At 43.4% G+C, this 20,113-nt stretch overlaps 1 protein-coding gene across 1 annotated transcript; it reads left to right on the top strand.

The window, feature by feature from the left end:
- Positions 1-3,284: 3,284 nt before the first annotated feature.
- Positions 3,285-12,690, top strand: LOC117759814 (phospholipase A2 inhibitor and Ly6/PLAUR domain-containing protein-like). The gene is made up of 6 exons (XM_034582243.1): positions 3,285-3,333; positions 3,649-3,750; positions 3,849-4,016; positions 4,143-4,259; positions 5,366-5,540; positions 12,642-12,690. The coding sequence occupies exons 1-6, from the start codon at positions 3,285-3,287 to the stop codon at positions 12,688-12,690; spliced, it is 660 nt and encodes a 219-aa protein (XP_034438134.1).
- Positions 12,691-20,113: the final 7,423 nt, after the last annotated feature.

The raw sequence follows: 20,113 nt of genomic DNA, 5'->3' as shown, positions 1-20,113 counted from the left end.
CCTATTATTAAAGGATAAAGCAAACATGACATCGTGAAAATATGTAAAATGTTGAAATTAAAAAAATCTTAATGTTGTTACTGAAAGTACTTTTACATACAGATGCACTTTTTGACCACTTAGCCCAGCCTGACGTCTCCTTCTCTCTTTCATAAAAAGTGTTGCACAAAATACGGTGTGGTTATTTCCTGGAGGTGGAATTCCCCAGGTGGCGTTGTTGCAATACCTCATTTTCCCCGCTTCCCTCATGCTACATTCTGGCGTTGTTGGCAGGATTTCACATGCCAATGGGCAGAGACGTGTTTTTGTTTTTTTGCAAAAGGGGATGAGATTCAGCAGCTCAGGGAGCTTGTATTACAGCTTAAGGCAGATAACGAACAACTTCGGTAGGCGCGTCCTGCATCTCCGTTGGACCCCAGTGGGGCTGTTTTCTTTCCCTCTGCTGCAGCTAGTCAGGCCCCGACTGCAAGCGTAGCCGCTGCTGTCACAGAGCGACTGGTTGTAATTCCCAGAGACCGTAAATGTCCCATGTTTAATGGCAGGATGGGCATAGGAATAGCTGAATGGATAGAGGAGATACAGGCATGTGTGCGTGCTCGCCATCTTTTTGCTGTTGACCAGGCCCTTTTTATGTTTGATCATTTGGAGGGAGAGGCAAAGGAGGAGTTTAAGTTTCGCCCTAGTGCAGAGCGGCGAGAACCAGTCCAGGTTCTTGCCGTCTTGCAGGAGCTATATGGTTGTGCTCAGTCGTATGTTACCTTACAGCAGGCTTTCTTTTCTCGGCGCCAACTCGAAGGGGAGACGTTGCAAGCTCTCATGGCTTTAATGGCAAAGGTTAAGCAGTGTGCACCTGATGGGATGCCTAATGGAGATGTTCTCCTCCGAGATCAGTTCATGGAGCATGTTCTTGACAGCTCTCTTCGCCGGGAACTCAAGCTACTAGTCAGACTCCAGCCCACTGTCACCTTGTTGGAGCTTCCTGGTGAGGCTATTAGGGGGGAGAGGGAAGGTCTTCCAGGGGGAGCTAGGGGGCGTAGCTCCTCCTTGCCATCAGCTTATGGTCTCCAATATGGAGTGCATGGTCACCCCTCATGTTCCAACCTGCCCCTCATGTTACTCCACCGGGGCCAAGTTTGAGTGAGTTGATGGACCTTATGAAGCGTCAACAGGAGCAGCTTAACCAGCTCACCCAGACGGTAGCCTCTCTGCAGGCCCCTCACTCCCAAGGTCAGACTTTTCGTGGTGGTCCTTTAATATGTAGAAGGTGCCAGCAGCCTGGCCATTTTGCTCAGGAGTGTGATGGTGAGCGGGCTCCATATTGACGCCTTGCTAATTCAGTAGCTGGGACGAACCCACGCACCACTGTACCGTCTCATTCCTCCCACCAACCGGAAAACTGAAGCCCACTGAGCTGCAGAGCCACAGCTCAGTTCTTTTCTACGAGTAAAGCCGTCTCTTGCCCTGTGATATCAACGAACCTGTGCTGTTGCACACAATAGGGTTTAGTTATTTCCTGGAGATGGAATTCCCCAGGTGGCCTGATTGCAATACCTAATTTTCTCCGCTCCATCACTCTACACTGACAATACCGGTTCTGTCTTAGCAATCGCTCCCGGACCAATGTGCAGATGAGGGTGAACCACCTACGTACCTGGCCGTTCACTTTGATCTGTGAATGGAGCTCTGCTGTTTTTTTGCCAGATATCAGTTGATGATGAGGGATGACCAGGCCTCTGATGTTAGAACAGCTAACCTATTGATATCAGACCGGTAGCATCTTGAGTATCTTTTAATTCTCTTCTCAAAACATTTTCTATCCCAAAGCGTTCATGAATGTTCACGTGTGCCATATACTGTGTTTTAGGGGTGGATGACGGGTGAACCAGCAGGAGGCCGGACATGATGTATAAATTCCATCAGTCACTTGCCATCCTGCAACTTGTTTGAGAATCTTGCCGTCGTCCATTATTGCCAATAACTCTAAAATCTCATTGGGCCTCATTCACCAATATCTTAAGATTTTTTGTAAATTTGTTCTTGAAAGCTTTTCTAAGAAAACTGTCTGATCCGTCAGATTCACGACGTGTTCTTAAACCGCAGAATTGTTTGCATCTGTTTTCTTATATTGAATAATGCCATGTCTTCTGAAAGCTCAGTGTCTGTCTTTCCCAATTAGCATAGGTAACTGCCCACGTCAATGCCGACAAAAGGGCATGAGACTGCAGTGCACACACAAAAAACAAAGAAACTGAAAAGAACATTTAAATGATAGAACGGAAATCTAAAGACAGCGCCGCACCGGACTCAAACTGTAATAAGACGTTATATTTTGAACATAAAATACCACAAATCACTACCATTGACCATTATCGCCAAAAACTCTCAAATCTCCTCGTCTTTCCAAGTTGACGTCTTCGTCTTCTACGTGTACGGCTCCTCTTTTTCATCCGAGATATTTGTATAATTCCAGTTTCACGTCCATCATGTGTTAGAAACCTCATCAACACGTCCACTCGCTCACTGGGACATTTTCCTGATGTACTCTCACATGGACTCACTCTGACATTTTCCAGACATTTAACTGGCAAGAAAAGTTCCAGAAAATGTCCAGAGAAACTGACTCAGACATTTGTGTTCTCACAGCCCCTCTGGACATTTTCAGGAAAATGTGTGGACTTCAGTGCAGGTCTAAAAGCAACATATGATAGAAAAGAATTCAGAGAGTACTTTTCCAAAAGGAGAGGAAAATACTGTGCAGACAAAGTCCGGGCAGATGCTGATTCTGAGGACAGACAAGATGGACATGAACTGAAACATGACACATCATTTAAGTAAAACAATACATTTACATTCAAGTTCTTTAATTTGGTTGTGTAGTTTTGATCAAGTTAGAAGAAGCTGAGCTTTTTGCAGGTTATTGTTTGTCCTGCTGTTAAACTATTTCCATACAAATGAACATAGAGACTGAAGGAAACCAGTGGGTGACAGATGAAAGTCTACCAGTCTATATTGATGTCTAGATACTTACTGCACAATCCTAAACAGGTTAACACTGACGAAGTTAAAATGGGTGTGTTGATGTGTGTTGACGTGTTTTCCTCTGTGACAAAAGAGAGACTGACAGTTTGAATGATCACACTGTAAAAATGGAAACACGCCCAGTCCCTGAGATATTCAAACATGTATCAGTAATGCATGCGTTCATCACCTGTAGAGTATATAAAGTGCCTCTATGTTGATGAGAGGTCGTATAAGGAATCTGCTGAACTTACCTGTTCATCATGATGAAGCTGCTTCTTTCTCTGACTCTCATCTGGGTGCTCTCCAGCACAGGTAACTAATTACTATTTTTAAGAATATATTATTATTTATTATCTTATATTATTAATATCCTTGAAAATATAAGGAGGCTCTATTGATCCTCAGAGGAGAAATGCATAAGTTACAGTACAGCAGTACAAGAAACAGACTAAACAGGTAGGAAACAGATGAAATAATTTAGAGTCATGTATGTAGTGTCTATTTATATTTAAATCACAACCCATATGTCTGAAACTCCTTTTGAACAGTAAGAAGGTTTTTGAGCCTTTATGAACCACAATTTATATCAGATCATCATATCACTGACTATTTTTCTCCACATTGCAGGTGAAGCACTTGTGTGTGAAACTTGCACAAATGCTGACTGTTCAACCACAGCAGCAGTTACATGTCCCACAGGCACGATGTGTATCACAGCTTCCATTCAAGGTAAACTTCTCTACAAGTTACTTTCCAGTGAAATACATGTACTGCAAAGTGACGTGTGCTTTCCATCACCATTAACAAACTGCACTTTGACTCTGCAGCCGTTTCATCTGGGACTCCTGGAACGCAAATCTACAAGGCCTGTGCACCCCCCTCCCTGTGTCCATCCACAGGCTCTCAGACATTTTCAGTAAACTTGGGTGTTTCGAGTTCACTTGCAAGTGCTACATGCTGCAGCACAGACAACTGCAACTCCGTCACTCTGCCTTGTAAGTAGATGTAGATGACTATCTTATTAATCTGCATCCTTCTTCTGACATGTTCTATTTTTAATCCATAACACTTCCATCTTCTCTCTTCCTCTAATAAACAGTATCATTTTTTGTCTGTTTCAGTCCCTGTGGTTCCAGCAGATAACAGTCTACAGTGTCACGTTTGTAACCCCATCACCTCTGATTGCAGCCTTTCAATACAATGTAAGGGAACAGAGGATCGCTGCTTTCAAGCCAGTGGTAAGTCTTCTTCTTATATACTGCATTTATACAAAGATTACTACGAACCTATTCTACTACCTTTAAGTATTTTTAACATATTCATACTAAAGAGTGAAGAGTTAAGATATATTTACTCATGTACTAAACATTTAAAGCACTTTAATTAAATCTGTAACATCTGTGTTACTCTGTATTTATGATCCATAACATTAGAGATTAAAAACTTACTTTTTACTGCCTTATGTCTTTTTATGAAATGTTTACTTTCTCATCATCTTAAGATCATCATAATGTTTTAGATTTAAAGAGCACACAGGAGATAAAGCAGTTAAAATTAGTTCCATCTTGACCAGTTGACCAAACTATTGATTATTTCTCAGTTAATCTGTTTGTTATTTTCCATCACGATTTCCTGGAACTCAACTTGATTATAAAAGTCTCTTGCTTTGTCCACAACTAAAAAATGTTTCATTTACTAAGACAGAGAAAAGCAGAAAACTCCAACATTTGACAAGTTAGAACAATTTCTGCTCATTTTGAGAGTTTCTTTGATTCCAAAATGACTTAAATGAACAATTCTTTGTTTTGATAATCATTGAACTAAGAAATGGTAACAGCTTTGAAAACATGAGATAAATACTGCACAACAATAAACATTGAGCAAACTCATGAATTGAGTTAGATTTAGTTCAACATTTTTACTGACATGAACGTATGTTTAAATTGTGGACTTGCTTCTTTCACTGAGACAAGTAACTTAACATCAGACTGAAACACAGTGTTCTGCTGCCCTCTGCTGGTTGAAAGCTTCAGGCCTGTATCACCTCTGAAAACAACCAGTATAGTTGAAGGGTGTGGTTGGATTTGATCACACATATTCTCTGTTGCACACTGAGAACATAAAACAGTGAAATCAGTGATGTCAATAGGTCTTGAAGTACACGTGTACATGTCAGTAATAAGGTGCGATGTTAAAATACTGCATGACTGTAACCATGGCAACAACTAATGTTAAACTACTGTCATCAAAATACATTCCCTCATGAATTCAAGTTACTCTTAAAGTGAAGAATTCTCTCTGAAATTATTCAACTAACAAACCTACGATTGTGTTTCATCTTTAGTGACAAATGGGGCCGTCACGTCTCCAGCCTTTGGCTGTGCATCTTTAAATCTGTGTGCAGCTGCTACCATCCTGGGGACACTGCCATTCATGCAAGAAGTTGGTACCATTACCAGTGGACCAACCTGTTGTGGGACTAGTTTGTGTAACACTCTCACTACAACAACAACAACCACGACCCCAACGACAACAACCACGACCCCAACGACAACAACCACTACCCCAACAACAACAACCACTACCCCAACGACAACAACCACTACCCCAACTACCACAACCACTACCCCAACTACAACAACCACTATCCAAACAACCACGACCCCAACTACAACAACAACCACTACCCCAACAACAACAACCACTACCCCAACTACCACAACCACTACCCCAACTACCACAACCACTACCCCAACTACAACAACCACTATCCGAACAACCACGACCCCAACTACAACAACAACCACTACCCCAACAACAACCAATACCCCAACAACCGCGACCCCAACGACAATAACAACTACCCCAACGACAAATACCAATACCCCAACAACAACAACCACTACCCCAACGACAACAACCACTACCCCAACAACAACAACCACTACCCCAACAACAACCACTACCCCAACTACAACAAGCACTATCCCAACAACCACGACCCCAACTACAACTACCACGACCCCAACTACAACTACCACTACCCCAACGACAACAACCACTACCCCAACAACAACCACCACTACCCCAACTACAACTACCACTACCCCAACTACAACACCCACTACCCCATCTACAACTACCACGACCCCAACAACCACTACCCCAACTACAACTACCATGACCCCAACAACCACTACCATGACCCCAACAACAACTGCCCCAACAACAACAACCACTACCCCAACTACAACTACCACTCACCCAACTACAACAACCACTACCCCATCTACAACTACCACGATCCCAACTACCACTACCCCAACAACAACAACCACTACCCCAACAACAACCACTACCCCAACTACAACAACCACTATCCCAACAACCACGACCCCAACTACAACTACCACGGCCCCAACAACCACTAACCCAACTACAACTACCACTACCCCAACTACAACTACCACTACCCCAACATCAACCACCACTACCCCAACTACAACTACCACTACCCCAACTACAACACCCACTACCCCATCTACAACTACCACGACCCCAACAACCACTACCCCAACTACAACTACCATGACCCCAACAACAACTGCCCCAACAACAACCACCACTACCCCAACTACAACTACCACTCCCCCAACTACAACAACCACTACCCCAACTCCAACTACCACAATCCCAGCTACCACTACCCCAACAACAACAACCACTACCCCAACAACAACCACTACCCCAACTACAACAACGACTATCCCAACAACCACGACCCCAACTACAACTACCACGACCCCAACAACCACTACCCCAACTACAACTACCACTACCCCAACTACAACTACCACTACCCCAATGACAACAACCACTACCCCAACAACAACCACCACTACCCCAACTACAACTACCACTACCCCAACTACAACACCCACTACCCCATCTACAACTACCACGACCCCAACAACCACTACCCCAACTACAACTACCATGTCCCCAACAACCACTACCCCAACTACAACTACCATGACCCCAACAACAACTGCCCCAACAACAACCACCACTACCCCAACTACAACTACCACTCCCCCAACTACAACAACCACTACCCCAACTACAACTACCACGATCCCAACAACCACTACAACAACTACAACAACCACTACCCCAACTACAACTACCACGACCCCAACAACCACTACCCCAACTACAACTACCACTAACCCAACAACAACCACTACCCCAACTACAACAACCACTATTCCAACAACCACGACCCCAACTACAACAACAACCACTACCCCAACGACAACAACCACTACCCCAACAACCACTACCACAACGACAACAACCACTACCCCAACTACAACAACCACTACGCCAACAACAACGACCAATACCCCAACGACAACAACCACTACCCCAACTACAACAACCACTACCCCAACTACAACAACCACTACGCCAACAACAACTACCACTACCCCAACAACAACCACCACTACCACTACCCCAACTACAACGACCACTACCCCAACGACAACAACCACTACCCCAACTACAACAACCACTACCCCAACTACAACAACCACTACGCCAACAACAACTACCACTACCCCAACAACAACCACCACTACCACTACCCCAACTACAACGACCACTACCCCAACAACAACCACCACTACACCTACCCCAACTACAACTACCACTACCCCAACGACAACAACCACTACCCCAACTACAACTACGACTACCCCATCTACAACTACCATGACCCCAACAACCACTACCCCAACAACAACCATCACTACCCCAACTACAACTACCACTACCCCAACTACAACAACCACTACCCCAACTAGAACTACCACGACCCCAACAACAACCACCACTACCCCAACTACAACAACCACTACCCAATCTACAACTACCACGACCCCAACAACCACTACCTCAACTACAACTACCATGACCCCAACAACCACTACCCCAACTACAACTACCATGACCCCAACAACAACTGCCCCAACAACAACAACCACTACCCCAACTACAACTACCACTACCCCAACTACAACTACCACGACCCCAACAACCACTACCCCAACGACAACAACCACTACCCCAACTACAACAACCACTACCCCAACAACAACAACCACTACCCCAACAACAACCACTACCCCAACTACAACAACCACTATCCCAACAACCACGACCCCAACTACAACAACAACCACTACCCCAACAACAACAACAACAACCCCAACAACCACTATGCCAATGACAACAACCACTACACCAACTACCACAACCACGACCCCAACTACAACAACCACTACACCAACAACCACGACCCCAACAACAACAACAACCACTACCCCAACAACAACCACTAACCCAACTGCAACTACCACTACCCCAACAACAACCACTACCCCAACAACAACAACCACTACCCCAACAACAACCACTACCCCAACTACAACAACCACTACCCCAACTACAACTACCACGACCCCAACAACCACTACCCCAACTACAACAACCACTACCCCAACAACAACAACCACTACCCCAACAACAACCACTACCCCAACTACAACAACCACTATCCCAACAACCACGACCCCAACTACAACAACAACCACTACCCCAACAACAACAACAACCCCAACAACCACTATGCCAATGACAACAACCACTACACCAACTACCACAACCACGACCTCAACTACAACAACCACTACACCAACAACCACGACCCCAACAACAACAACAACAACCACTACCCCAAAAACAACCACTACCCCAACAACAACAACCACTACCCCAACAACAACCACTACCCCAACTACAACAACCACTATCCCAACAACCACGACCCCAACTACAACAACAACCACTACCCCAACAACAACAACAACCCCAACAACCACTATGCCAATGACAACAACCACTACACCAACTACCACAACCACGACCCCAACTACAACAACCACTACACCAACAACCACGACCCCAACAACAACAACAACAACCACTACCCCAACAACAACCACTACCCCAACAACAACAACCACTACCCCAACAACAACAACCACTACCCCAACTGCAACTACCACTACCCCAACTACAACAACCACTACCCCAACTACCACAACCACTACCCCAACAACCACGACCCCAACAACTACAACAACCACTACACCAACAACAACCACTACCCCAACAGCAACAACCACTACCCCAACTACAACAACCACTACCCCAACAACCACGACCCCAACGACAACAACAACTACCCCAACAACAACTACCAATACCCCAACAACAACAACAACCACTACCCCAACGACAACAACCACTACCCCAACAACAACAACCACTACCCCAACAACAACAACCACTACCCCAACGACAACAACCACTACCACAACTACAACGACCACTACACCAACAACAACAACCACTACCCCAACTACCACAACCACTACCCCAACAACCACGACCCCAACAACTACAACAACCACTACACCAACAACAACCACTACCCCAACAGCAACAACCACTACCCCAACTACAACAACCACTACCCCAACAACCACGACCCCAACAACAACAACAACAACAACTACCAATACCCCAACAACAACAACAACCAATACCCCAACAACAACAACAACAACCCCAACAACAACCACTACGCCAACGACAACAACCACTACCCCAATGACAACAACCACTACACCAACTACCACAACCACGACCCCAACGACAACAACCACTACCCCAACAACAACAACCACTACCCCAACAACAACAACCCCAACAACAACCACTACGCCAACGACAACAACCACTACACCAACTACCACAACCACGACCCCAACGATAACAACCACTACCCCAACAACAACAACCACTACCCCAACTACCACAACCACTACCCCAACTACAACAACCACTACCCCAACAACAACAACCACTACCCCAACAACAACAACCACGACCCCAACGATAACAACCACTACCCCAACGACAACAACCACTACACCAACTACCGCAACCACGACCCCAACGATAACAACCACTACCCCAACAACAACCACTACCCCAACTACAACAACCACTATCCCAACAACCACGACCCCAACTACAACAACAACCACTACCCCAACAACAACAACAACCCCAACAACAACCACTACGCCAACGACAACAACCACTACACCAACTACCACAACCACGACCCCAACGATAACAACCACTACCCCAACGACAACAACCACTACACCAACTACCACAACCACGACCCCAACGATAACAACCACTACCCCAACAACAACCACTACCCCAACTACAACAACCACTATCCCAACAACCACGACCCCAACTACAACAACAACCACTACCCCAACAACAACAACAACCCCAACAACCACTATGCCAATGACAACAACCACTACACCAACTACCACAACCACGACCCCAACTACAACAACCACTACACCAACAACCACGACCCCAACAACAACAACAACAACCACTACCCAAACAACAACCACTAACCCAACTGCAACTACCACTACCCCAACAACAACCACTACCCCAACAACAACAACCACTACCCCAACAACAACAACCACTACCCCAACAACAACAACCACTACCCCAACTGCAACTACCACTACACCAACAACAACAACCACTACCCCAACTACCACAACCACTACCCCAACAACCACGACCCCAACAACTACAACAACCACTACACCAACAACAACCACTACCCCAACAGCAACAACCACTACCCCAACTACAACAACCACTACCCCAACAACCACGACCCCAACGACAACAACAACTACCCCAACAACAACTACCAATACCCCAACAACAACAACAACCACTACCCCAACGACAACAACCACTACCCCAACAACAACAACCACTACCCCAACAACAACAACCACTACCCCAACGACAACAACCACTACCACAACTACAACGACCACTACACCAACAACAACAACCACTACCCCAACTACCACAACCACTACCCCAACAACCACGACCCCAACAACTACAACAACCACTACACCAACAACAACCACTACCCCAACAGCAACAACCACTACCCCAACTACAACAACCACTACCCCAACAACCACGACCCCAACGACAACAACAACTACCAATACCCCAACAACAACAACAACCAATACCCCAACAACAACCACTACGCCAACGACAACAACCACTACCCCAATGACAACAACCACTACACCAACTACCACAACCACGACCCCAACGACAACAACCACTACCCCAACAACAACAATCATTACCCCAACTACAACAACCACTACCCCAACGACAACAACCACTACCCCAACAACAACAACCACTACCCCAACAACAACAACAACAACCCCAACAACAACCACTACGCCAACGACAACAACCACTACCCCAACAACAACAACCAATACCCCAACAACAACAACAACAACCCCAACAACAACCACTACGCCAACGACAACAACCACTACCCCAATGACAACAACCACTACACCAACTACCACAACCACAACCCCAACGATAACAACCACTACCCCAACAACAACAACCACTACCCCAACTACCACAACCACTACCCCAACGACAACAACCACTACACCAACTACCACAACCACGACCCCAACGATAACAACCACTACCCCAACAACAACAACCACTACCCCAACAACAACAACCACTATACCAACAACAACAACCACTACCCCAACTACCACAACCACTACCCCAACCACAACCACTACCCCAACAGCAACAACCACTACCACAGCAACCACGACCCCAACAACAACTACCCCAACAACAACCACTACCCCAACAACAACAACCACTACCCCAACAACAACCACTACCCCAACTACAACCACCACTACCCCAACAACAACAACCATGACCCCAACAACAACAACCACTAGCCCAACTACCACAATCACTACCCCAACAACAACAACCATGACCCCAACAACAACAACAACAACTACCCCAACGACAACAACCACTACCCCAACGACAACAACCACTACGCCAATGACAACAACCACGACCCCAACGACAACAACCACTACACCAACTACCACAATCACTACCCCAACAACAACAACCATGACCCCAACAACTACCCCAACAACAACAACAACTACCCCAACAACTACTACCCCAACGACAACAACCACTACCCCAACTACCAGAACCATTACCCCAACAACTACCACTACCCCAACTACAACTACCACTACCCCAACTACCACAACCATTACCCCATCGACAACAACCACTACCCCAGCTACAACAACCACGACCCCAACGACAACAACCACTACCCCAACAACAACAATCACTACCCCAACAACAACCACTACCCCAACAACAACTACCACGACAACAACCACTACCCCAACAACAACAACCACTACCCCAACGACAACAACCACTACCCCAACAACAACTACCACGACAACAACCACTACCCCAACAACAACAACCACTGCCCCAACTACAACAACCACTGCCAGTGATGCCTGTTGTGTCAGAATGGGAATGCTGCATCTACTGATTGGACTCCTCATTTTCATCCTTTTTTAGAGTTCAGAACCAATATGGATGAACCTTTGAATCCACTGGAAGGACTCTGAGAGAACCTTTAGAAGTCTGGTCTTTGGTTTACTTGCTGCCATCTTTGATTGGTAGTCACACAGATTATACAATACCTATTTAGTCAAAAGGGGATAGGGTCTGGGTGAAGTTAAAGTGAGCTAAGTCAGAACAATGATATAGACACACTTGCAAAACTTTAACTTAACTTTTATTATATTTATTATCCTTAATTTAAGTGGAACATAAATAGTTTCACAGGAACATACTCACTGGGGATTTCTTCACAGATCTGTGTTTATATTTGAAGTGGACTGAATACTATTATACATTTGATCTTATTCAACGTTTTTTTGAAAACTATAGAACTATAATACATTGTTTAAAAATATTATAATACTAAATTCTGGCATAAATGAAAGTCACACTTCAGGAAAAATTTTCATCACATTAACAATTTAACATTTTTAAATAGCTGTATCTCAAGCTTCAAGTGGAAGATTTTCTTCATTTTTTCCTGTATTTAATATTATTTTAAACTCATATGTTGATGCCAATGTGACTCAGTACAGGTGCGAGATTCTAATCTAATAAAATACCATTGTTTCTTTTAATTCTCTTAATAATTTATTTATTGCTTTTCTTCAGACTTTACTCATGGTGAAAATGTAGGAAAATACTTGTTGTCGTTACTGTTTTGTATATGACACAAATTGGGCTTTCACTTTTGATTGAGGCCACAAAAGATGGAAATGATGATAAATGTGTATTATTACACAAAAGAAGAAAATATTTACTGCGTTATATGTTGTGATCATTCATTAAAACTACTAAAAAACAACGTTATTTCTGCTGTCAATCTTCTTTCTGATAAAATCATATCGGGACCAGCTTCATCAAATAACAAAGGTTAAGTTTTCCCAGCTGCTTTAGAAGAGAAACCATTTCTATTCTACGTTTGGACATAAATACAGTATTTGCATACATGTTATTGAGAATGTTAATTTGAATGTTTATGATATGGAAATATGAAAATATAGCAGTTGGTTTATTTATATATTGTTATTATTCTGGGTCAGTCATATAGATGCAGAGGCTAAAACAGGAAGAGCAGATTTTTTAGAGGTGTGAACTTTATCACCAGTTTTGTTTTCATCTCCTTTTTAAATACCTCCTAACAAATTCAAGTTTATTTGTTTTGATGTGTCATATTCTTTCATTTTTCAACAGTCACTGAAAAAAATAAAGGTGTGTTTTCTGTGTGTGACCCAGTTGCTAAATTGATGATGACATTGTTTGGTGCATCCCAGTGAGTGTTCAGCTAAATAATGAGATTCTCCTTTTTAAAATCTAATAGATAAAGCATGTATCTGTAATACACAGTTTTATTAATTAACATTTGTTGCTTTGGCTTGAAATGCATGTGTAACTGACAGTTACTCAATGCTGAATAATGTGAATATTTTACACAGGCTCCTTTAAGAGCCTTTCACAGATCACTGAAATGTATGTTTGGCAGGGGAATGAAACACATGCAGCTGATGCAGTAACTTAAAAAGACTCAGTGGGGCAGGAGTTGACAAAGACAAAAAGGGGGGGAAGAGAGAGAGAGAGTCATCATATCAATGTTTCACCCTTTTGTGAAGCACTTTGTGACTTTGTTAAGAAAAGTGCTGTACAAATAAAGATGGCTCCAAGTATTATTATGATGATTTGCCTATAACATGACTAAAAGTATGTGCACATCCACACGATATGTCAACATTTTCTTAGAGGAAGAATAAAGAAGAATCTGAAACACATTGTGAATGGACTAATACGTATAATAAAATATATCCTGGCTTATTCTTTATTGGTCTTGTATATTCTGTCTTTTGGTGTAGCCCAGAGGTAGCCAACGCGGTGCCTGTGGGCACCTGGTCGCCCGCAGGGACCCCGCGAGTCGCCCGCAAGGCATGCTCTAAATTAAAAAAAGAAAAAGAAAAAAAAAATTACAAATGAAGAAAAAAAAGAAAAACAGAAATTTAAATTTAAAAAAAAGTCAAACCGCCATCTCACTCTATGCTGAGACAAGCTAGCGGGAGCAGCAACGATGGTGAGCTAGATGTGGTTTTTACCCCCAAACTAAAGAAAACATGGCAGAAAAGCGAAAGAAAACATACTATTTTCATAATGATTGGGAGGAAGAGTTCTTTTTTTTACGACAGTGAAAGAAAAATGTGTGTGTCTCATTTGCGGGGCAACTTGCGACGGCAAAGCGGCACAATGTGGAGCAGTGGTCGCCAACCCGTCGATCGCGATCTACAGGTCGATCTGCCAGTCTTCACTGTCGATCCCCGAACTCTCTGGACTCACTGGCTGTCGTCGCGCCGCAGATCAGCTGTGTGTCGGTTGTCTGTGTGTCGGTTGTCTGTGTGTCGGTTGTCTGTTGTTCACATGCGCTGTGTGTCCGCTACTGACGGTGGAGCTGCTGGTTTATCTCCTGCATTTTCTTCAATACAAGTTGGTTTATGTACTAAACTAGATGTCAGGACTCTCCGGTCTGAAGACGAGCATCGTCCGGTCTGTGGATAACAATCAAAGTCCCGTTGGAACAAATGAGTGGATTCAGAAGGTGAAACGCTGGAGTGCTTTTACTTTGAAACGGGTTCGGGAAGTGATGTAAATACGTTTGTGTCATAAACAGATAAACATTTTGGTTCACAGCAGAATAAACAGAGAAAATGATCTTTCAACTGAGTTTTAATGTTTATCTGATGAATTTATGTCACAAACAAATGGTTGCAACACTTTCTGTAAGCCTTTTCAAAATAAAAGCACTCCAGAGTTTGTTAATGATATCCATTCCCTTGTTTAAAAAGGTTTTTTTATTGTGAAATATTTGCAGGAGCGGAAAGATGCACGGCTTCATACTGTGTAGTACTGGTATTTATTTTAGTAGAAGGGACTTCTTTCTTACAAGGCAATAATCATATTTGTGGCCATATTCAAATCAAAGCCTATATGTCAAAACATTGTGCTGCAGTAGCAGCTCCTCTGCAGAACATGATGTGGAACTGAGAAGCTACATATTTTGCATTGTAAATATGAATTGATATTAATTTGAATATTGTCATTGAATAGAAAAAGTTGCACAACTCCCTCTCTTTGTGTATATTTATTTCTTGTACATTCAGCCTTTAACAGAAATTGCAAAAAATAATAAGTATGACCCTCCTCAGTGGGTTTGTTGGAAGACATCAGGGTGGTAGCTCTCGGCTTACGTTTGGAATTAAAAAGTGCTCTTGGGCTCGAAAAGGTTGGTGACCCCTGGTGTAGCCTATGATTTGACATTTGACTTGAGACGCCAGCAGGAAGAAAGAATCTCACTAAATTCAGATCACAATTCACCTTTAACTGGGAATATTACTGGGGATAGCAAACCGTTAAGGTAAATAAAGAGCTTTAAAATAATATGAGAGCCATTTCTGTTTGACCTAAATCAGGGGAGATATGATCAGTCAAAGTCACGGTGTCATGGTTATTTGTTTGAGTTTGGTGTTTCCTGGTTTATTTTGTAGTTCTGTTCTGTCTGAAATCATCCACTCATTCACTAACCCTACTTTACTATAAAGGGTCTTCTATATAGAGCACTATATAGTGAGCTCATCAGAAAACCCACAATACATTTCAGATGTATACTTTACACTTAGGATAAATACTTTAAGGTAAAAACCATTGAATGATCATCTTTAACTAGAAATAAACTTGTTTCCAACAGTTTTTGCTGTGAAAAAAAATAGTTTGATGTCAGACTTTACCCTCAGCTGAGCATCTGTGGATACTCGACCTGAGCGTGACGGCACCCATCGGCCGAGCCAGGTTCAGATGAATAATATTCGGGTTCAGGTCCCGCTCGGTTTCTGAGTCAATATGCTTCACCTGGCTAGAACATTTGAACTAAAAGCTGTAGCAGTAAAACTATGGAACATGTGACACATTTAATGTTTTTCTGCTGAGTAACACACAGACAAACAAACAAAAAAAACTAATGCAGACAAAAACATAAGCACCTTGTTGGAAGTGATAAAGTATGAAATGCATCATTGCTTTCCCTGTAATTACACTCCATGACGTGTTCTGACACAGTCATAGTGTGACCAAGGCAAAAACAATGTCACACATGTCAACTGTGTTTGTGTTTGTGTTTGTGTTTGTGTTTGTGTGCACACACGCACATAACCACCACATAGCATACTTCTGATTTTCAAAGGTCTATTATTGAAGTAAAAATAGAGAGAAGCTGTGGCGTCAATTCAACAGTAGGTGTGGCAGTGTACCGGAGAGCATCAACAATACATTTGAGGCGCCACCTGGAGGACAGAATCCCACTAAGCTTGGTGCACATGTTCTGGGGGTATGGATGTGATGATGATGATAATAGCTCTATCCTGGTTACTGGGGAGGTTGCGGCCCGATGCTGATGTAACCGCTGCGTGGTGCTGTGCCTGCTGTCATGGCATGCTGGTTGCTAGGAGATGTTGTGCGCCCCCATATTTAAGGAAGTGGCCGTGCATAGCTCTCCCTCCTTCCGTTTCCGCTCGTTTCCTGTGGCGGAGTCTTTTGTTTGGCGTGGACAAAGTTGTCTTGTTGCCGTGGCGGAGCTGGTGTTTGGCGCGGCAGCCAGCGCACCGCTCGGACATACCCTATACACAGCTAATGCGCTCTGCCATCGCCTTGTCATTCATGGCCATTGTGTGCATATCGGTGACACATGCCCTACTTGTTGTAGTGCGGCTGATCACTGGCGTGGGATTGCTCCGCCAGGGATGAGCTGTTCAATCCGCCCTCTCTCCCCTCGTCTCTCTGCTGCGAGCACATTGCATGATGGTACATATTGCTCGGTTATTGACTACTCACTATTTTTCATGGTGCATTATGGGAAACCATGAGTGCATAGGGAATATAAAATTTCATCAAACATTCGGACACTGCTACTAAATGGTGAAGTCACTATAAAGTGATTCGAGAGTGACTTCAGACACAGCCTCCCTCATGTGTCACCTCTGTTTTCTCCTGCCTTGATTAGTTTCACCTGCTTGTCCTGTGCCACCTGTTGCAAGTTTGTCATTGGTTCTCTTTGTATTCAAGTCAACTCCTCACTTCAGTTTTTGTCGAGTCGTCTGCGCCTCTGCCTGCGTCGTCTGTGTCTGCTGTATATTCCTGGTCCTGCTTTGTTGTAGTTTGTTTCCTGCTGTGTCTGCAACCTTATTTTATTTATTTTTCAATGAATTCTGTTTTGTGATTGGATCTGCCTCGCTCCTGCCTTTGGATCCACCTGCTCACTGCATCGAGTCGCCACTAAAAGTTCAAACTTCGTTACCCATATTTCCCTTGATTGCAACGTGAGTCACCTTAAATTTCAAATGAGCACAACTGTGATTAACATCTGTGACAATGCAGCCTTAAAGTGTGATGATTTCATGACCAGGGAATGCTTCATTCACTCATACCAGTGTCCCTAAATTCACATCACTCCCAGTCAGCAGCACTTGTGGTTGTGTTATGAGTGTCGACTCTGTGCTGTCACTGAAGTTATCCTCTAACTATTTAGTTCTATCATATTGTTCTGACATAACTTGTGAATGTGCTGTCAAGGTGTGATCTCCTGTGTTGAAAGGGCACACGCAAGTATTTAGGGATGAATGTAATGACGCACTTTTATAGGCTATGTTAGAATCGCTCTAAATGCACAGACTGGTTTAGCAAGAAAATCATGTTGGATCTATTTGTGAATCTTGCATAAGGATAATAATAAAACAAGTGTGGCAGCTTCTCACAAACCTTTAATCATATTTCTGTCCCTGAAGTGTCTTATTTGTATCTTCATACTTGTTTTGTCTCTTTGTGGTTGTGTCCTATTTGCATCACTTTAAAGTATTTTGCGTATCTTTCAGCCTTTTTGATTATTTTTTTGTCTCTGTGTTGTCATTTGTTTGACTTTACAAGAAGAAATATTAACACTCACCTGACACAGAGGTTCTGGACCAGGGTCCCCCCTCCCCCTTTCCATGCATGCTGTCTGTAATCCAGTGTTTTCTTATTTTGTCAGTGTCCTCACAGCAGCAACTAGTCTGCTGTCAACCTGTGCAGGAAAGGAGACAGTATATGAAAAATGAAGCAGTACAGTTTTAACAAAACACCACAAACCTTTATTTTATTTGAAGTTTCTGTTTTGTAGTTTCTAATGTTAAGTCGGCAGAAGCTGAGGTTTTGCAGGTTATTGTTTATCCTGCTGTAATACTATTTCCACGAGTGAATATAGGGACAATGTGTAAAATGACGGTGCATCTATGGGCAGCACTTTTTCTATGAGGGGTTCAGTATCTTGCCCAAGGACACTTCGGCATGCAGATGAGGAAGACTTTCACTTCAGTCTCCAAAAGGGAAATTTATTATTTCCCATTGTTTATGCGCCTCACACAGAAACAGTTCCCACCCATGCAAACATTTCACATATGTGAAGCATCTGTGGGAGAAGCTTTATTACCTACCTGAAGAAGAACATACTTTTGATTTCTAAAGGCCAGAGATATAAATAGAGAGGCTGTGCCATCAATTCAACAACAGGAGGTGTGGTAATGTTGCTAAAGAACATCAACAATACAGCACAACACACTATAGAGAACAAGAGGTTTATTTTTCTAAGCAATTTCTTCACTGACACGATTTTGAGGTCAACATCTTCAGCCATCTTGACCTGGAGTCACATTAAGTCTCTGTAGAACAAGAGCTTTTGTGAATTGAAATGTCTGTTTGACTATTTCACGTCACGATGTCTCCAGGTCTATTATCCTGGAAAACAGTACAACCAAAGTTACACCGATTCTAAAGGAGAGAAAAAACATTTTAATGGACATTAAACATAACAGAGCACTAAAATATAGTTCTAAACTTCTGACTTATCTTCATATGAACCTTTGATGGAGACTATAGTGTTAGAATTAGCTGTGGACCGGACACCTTAGAGACAGAGAGAGAGAGAGAGAGTGAGAGAGAGAGAGAGAGAGAGAGAGAGAGAGAGAGAGATAGAGAGAGAGAGAGTGAGAGAGAGACAGAGAGAGAGAGAGAGAGAGAGAGAGAGAGAGAGAGAGACAGAGACAGAGAGAGAGAGAGAGAGAGAGAGAGAACCCACCTTGTGAAGAATGTCTTTTGATTTTCAAAGGCCTATTATTAAGGTAAACGTAGAGAGAGGCTGTGGCGTCAGTTCAATAGTAGGTGTGGCAGTGCATCAGAGCATCAACAATACAGCTGTCTGAGGGACTAACCCTGTCTCTACTGACGTGATTTAGTTTGTTTGCCTGTCAGATAGACCAGGGAGGTACGCAGCTTTGGTATGAATCCTGGGACAATGACACTGCAGTGTGTGAAATAC

Source organism: Hippoglossus hippoglossus, chromosome 4 (assembly GCF_009819705.1).
Source record: "Hippoglossus hippoglossus isolate fHipHip1 chromosome 4, fHipHip1.pri, whole genome shotgun sequence".
Classification (NCBI taxonomy): Eukaryota; Metazoa; Chordata; class Actinopteri; order Pleuronectiformes; family Pleuronectidae; genus Hippoglossus; species Hippoglossus hippoglossus.
Note: the sequence above shows the minus strand (reverse complement) of the source record. Positions and strands in the feature narration are given on the sequence as shown.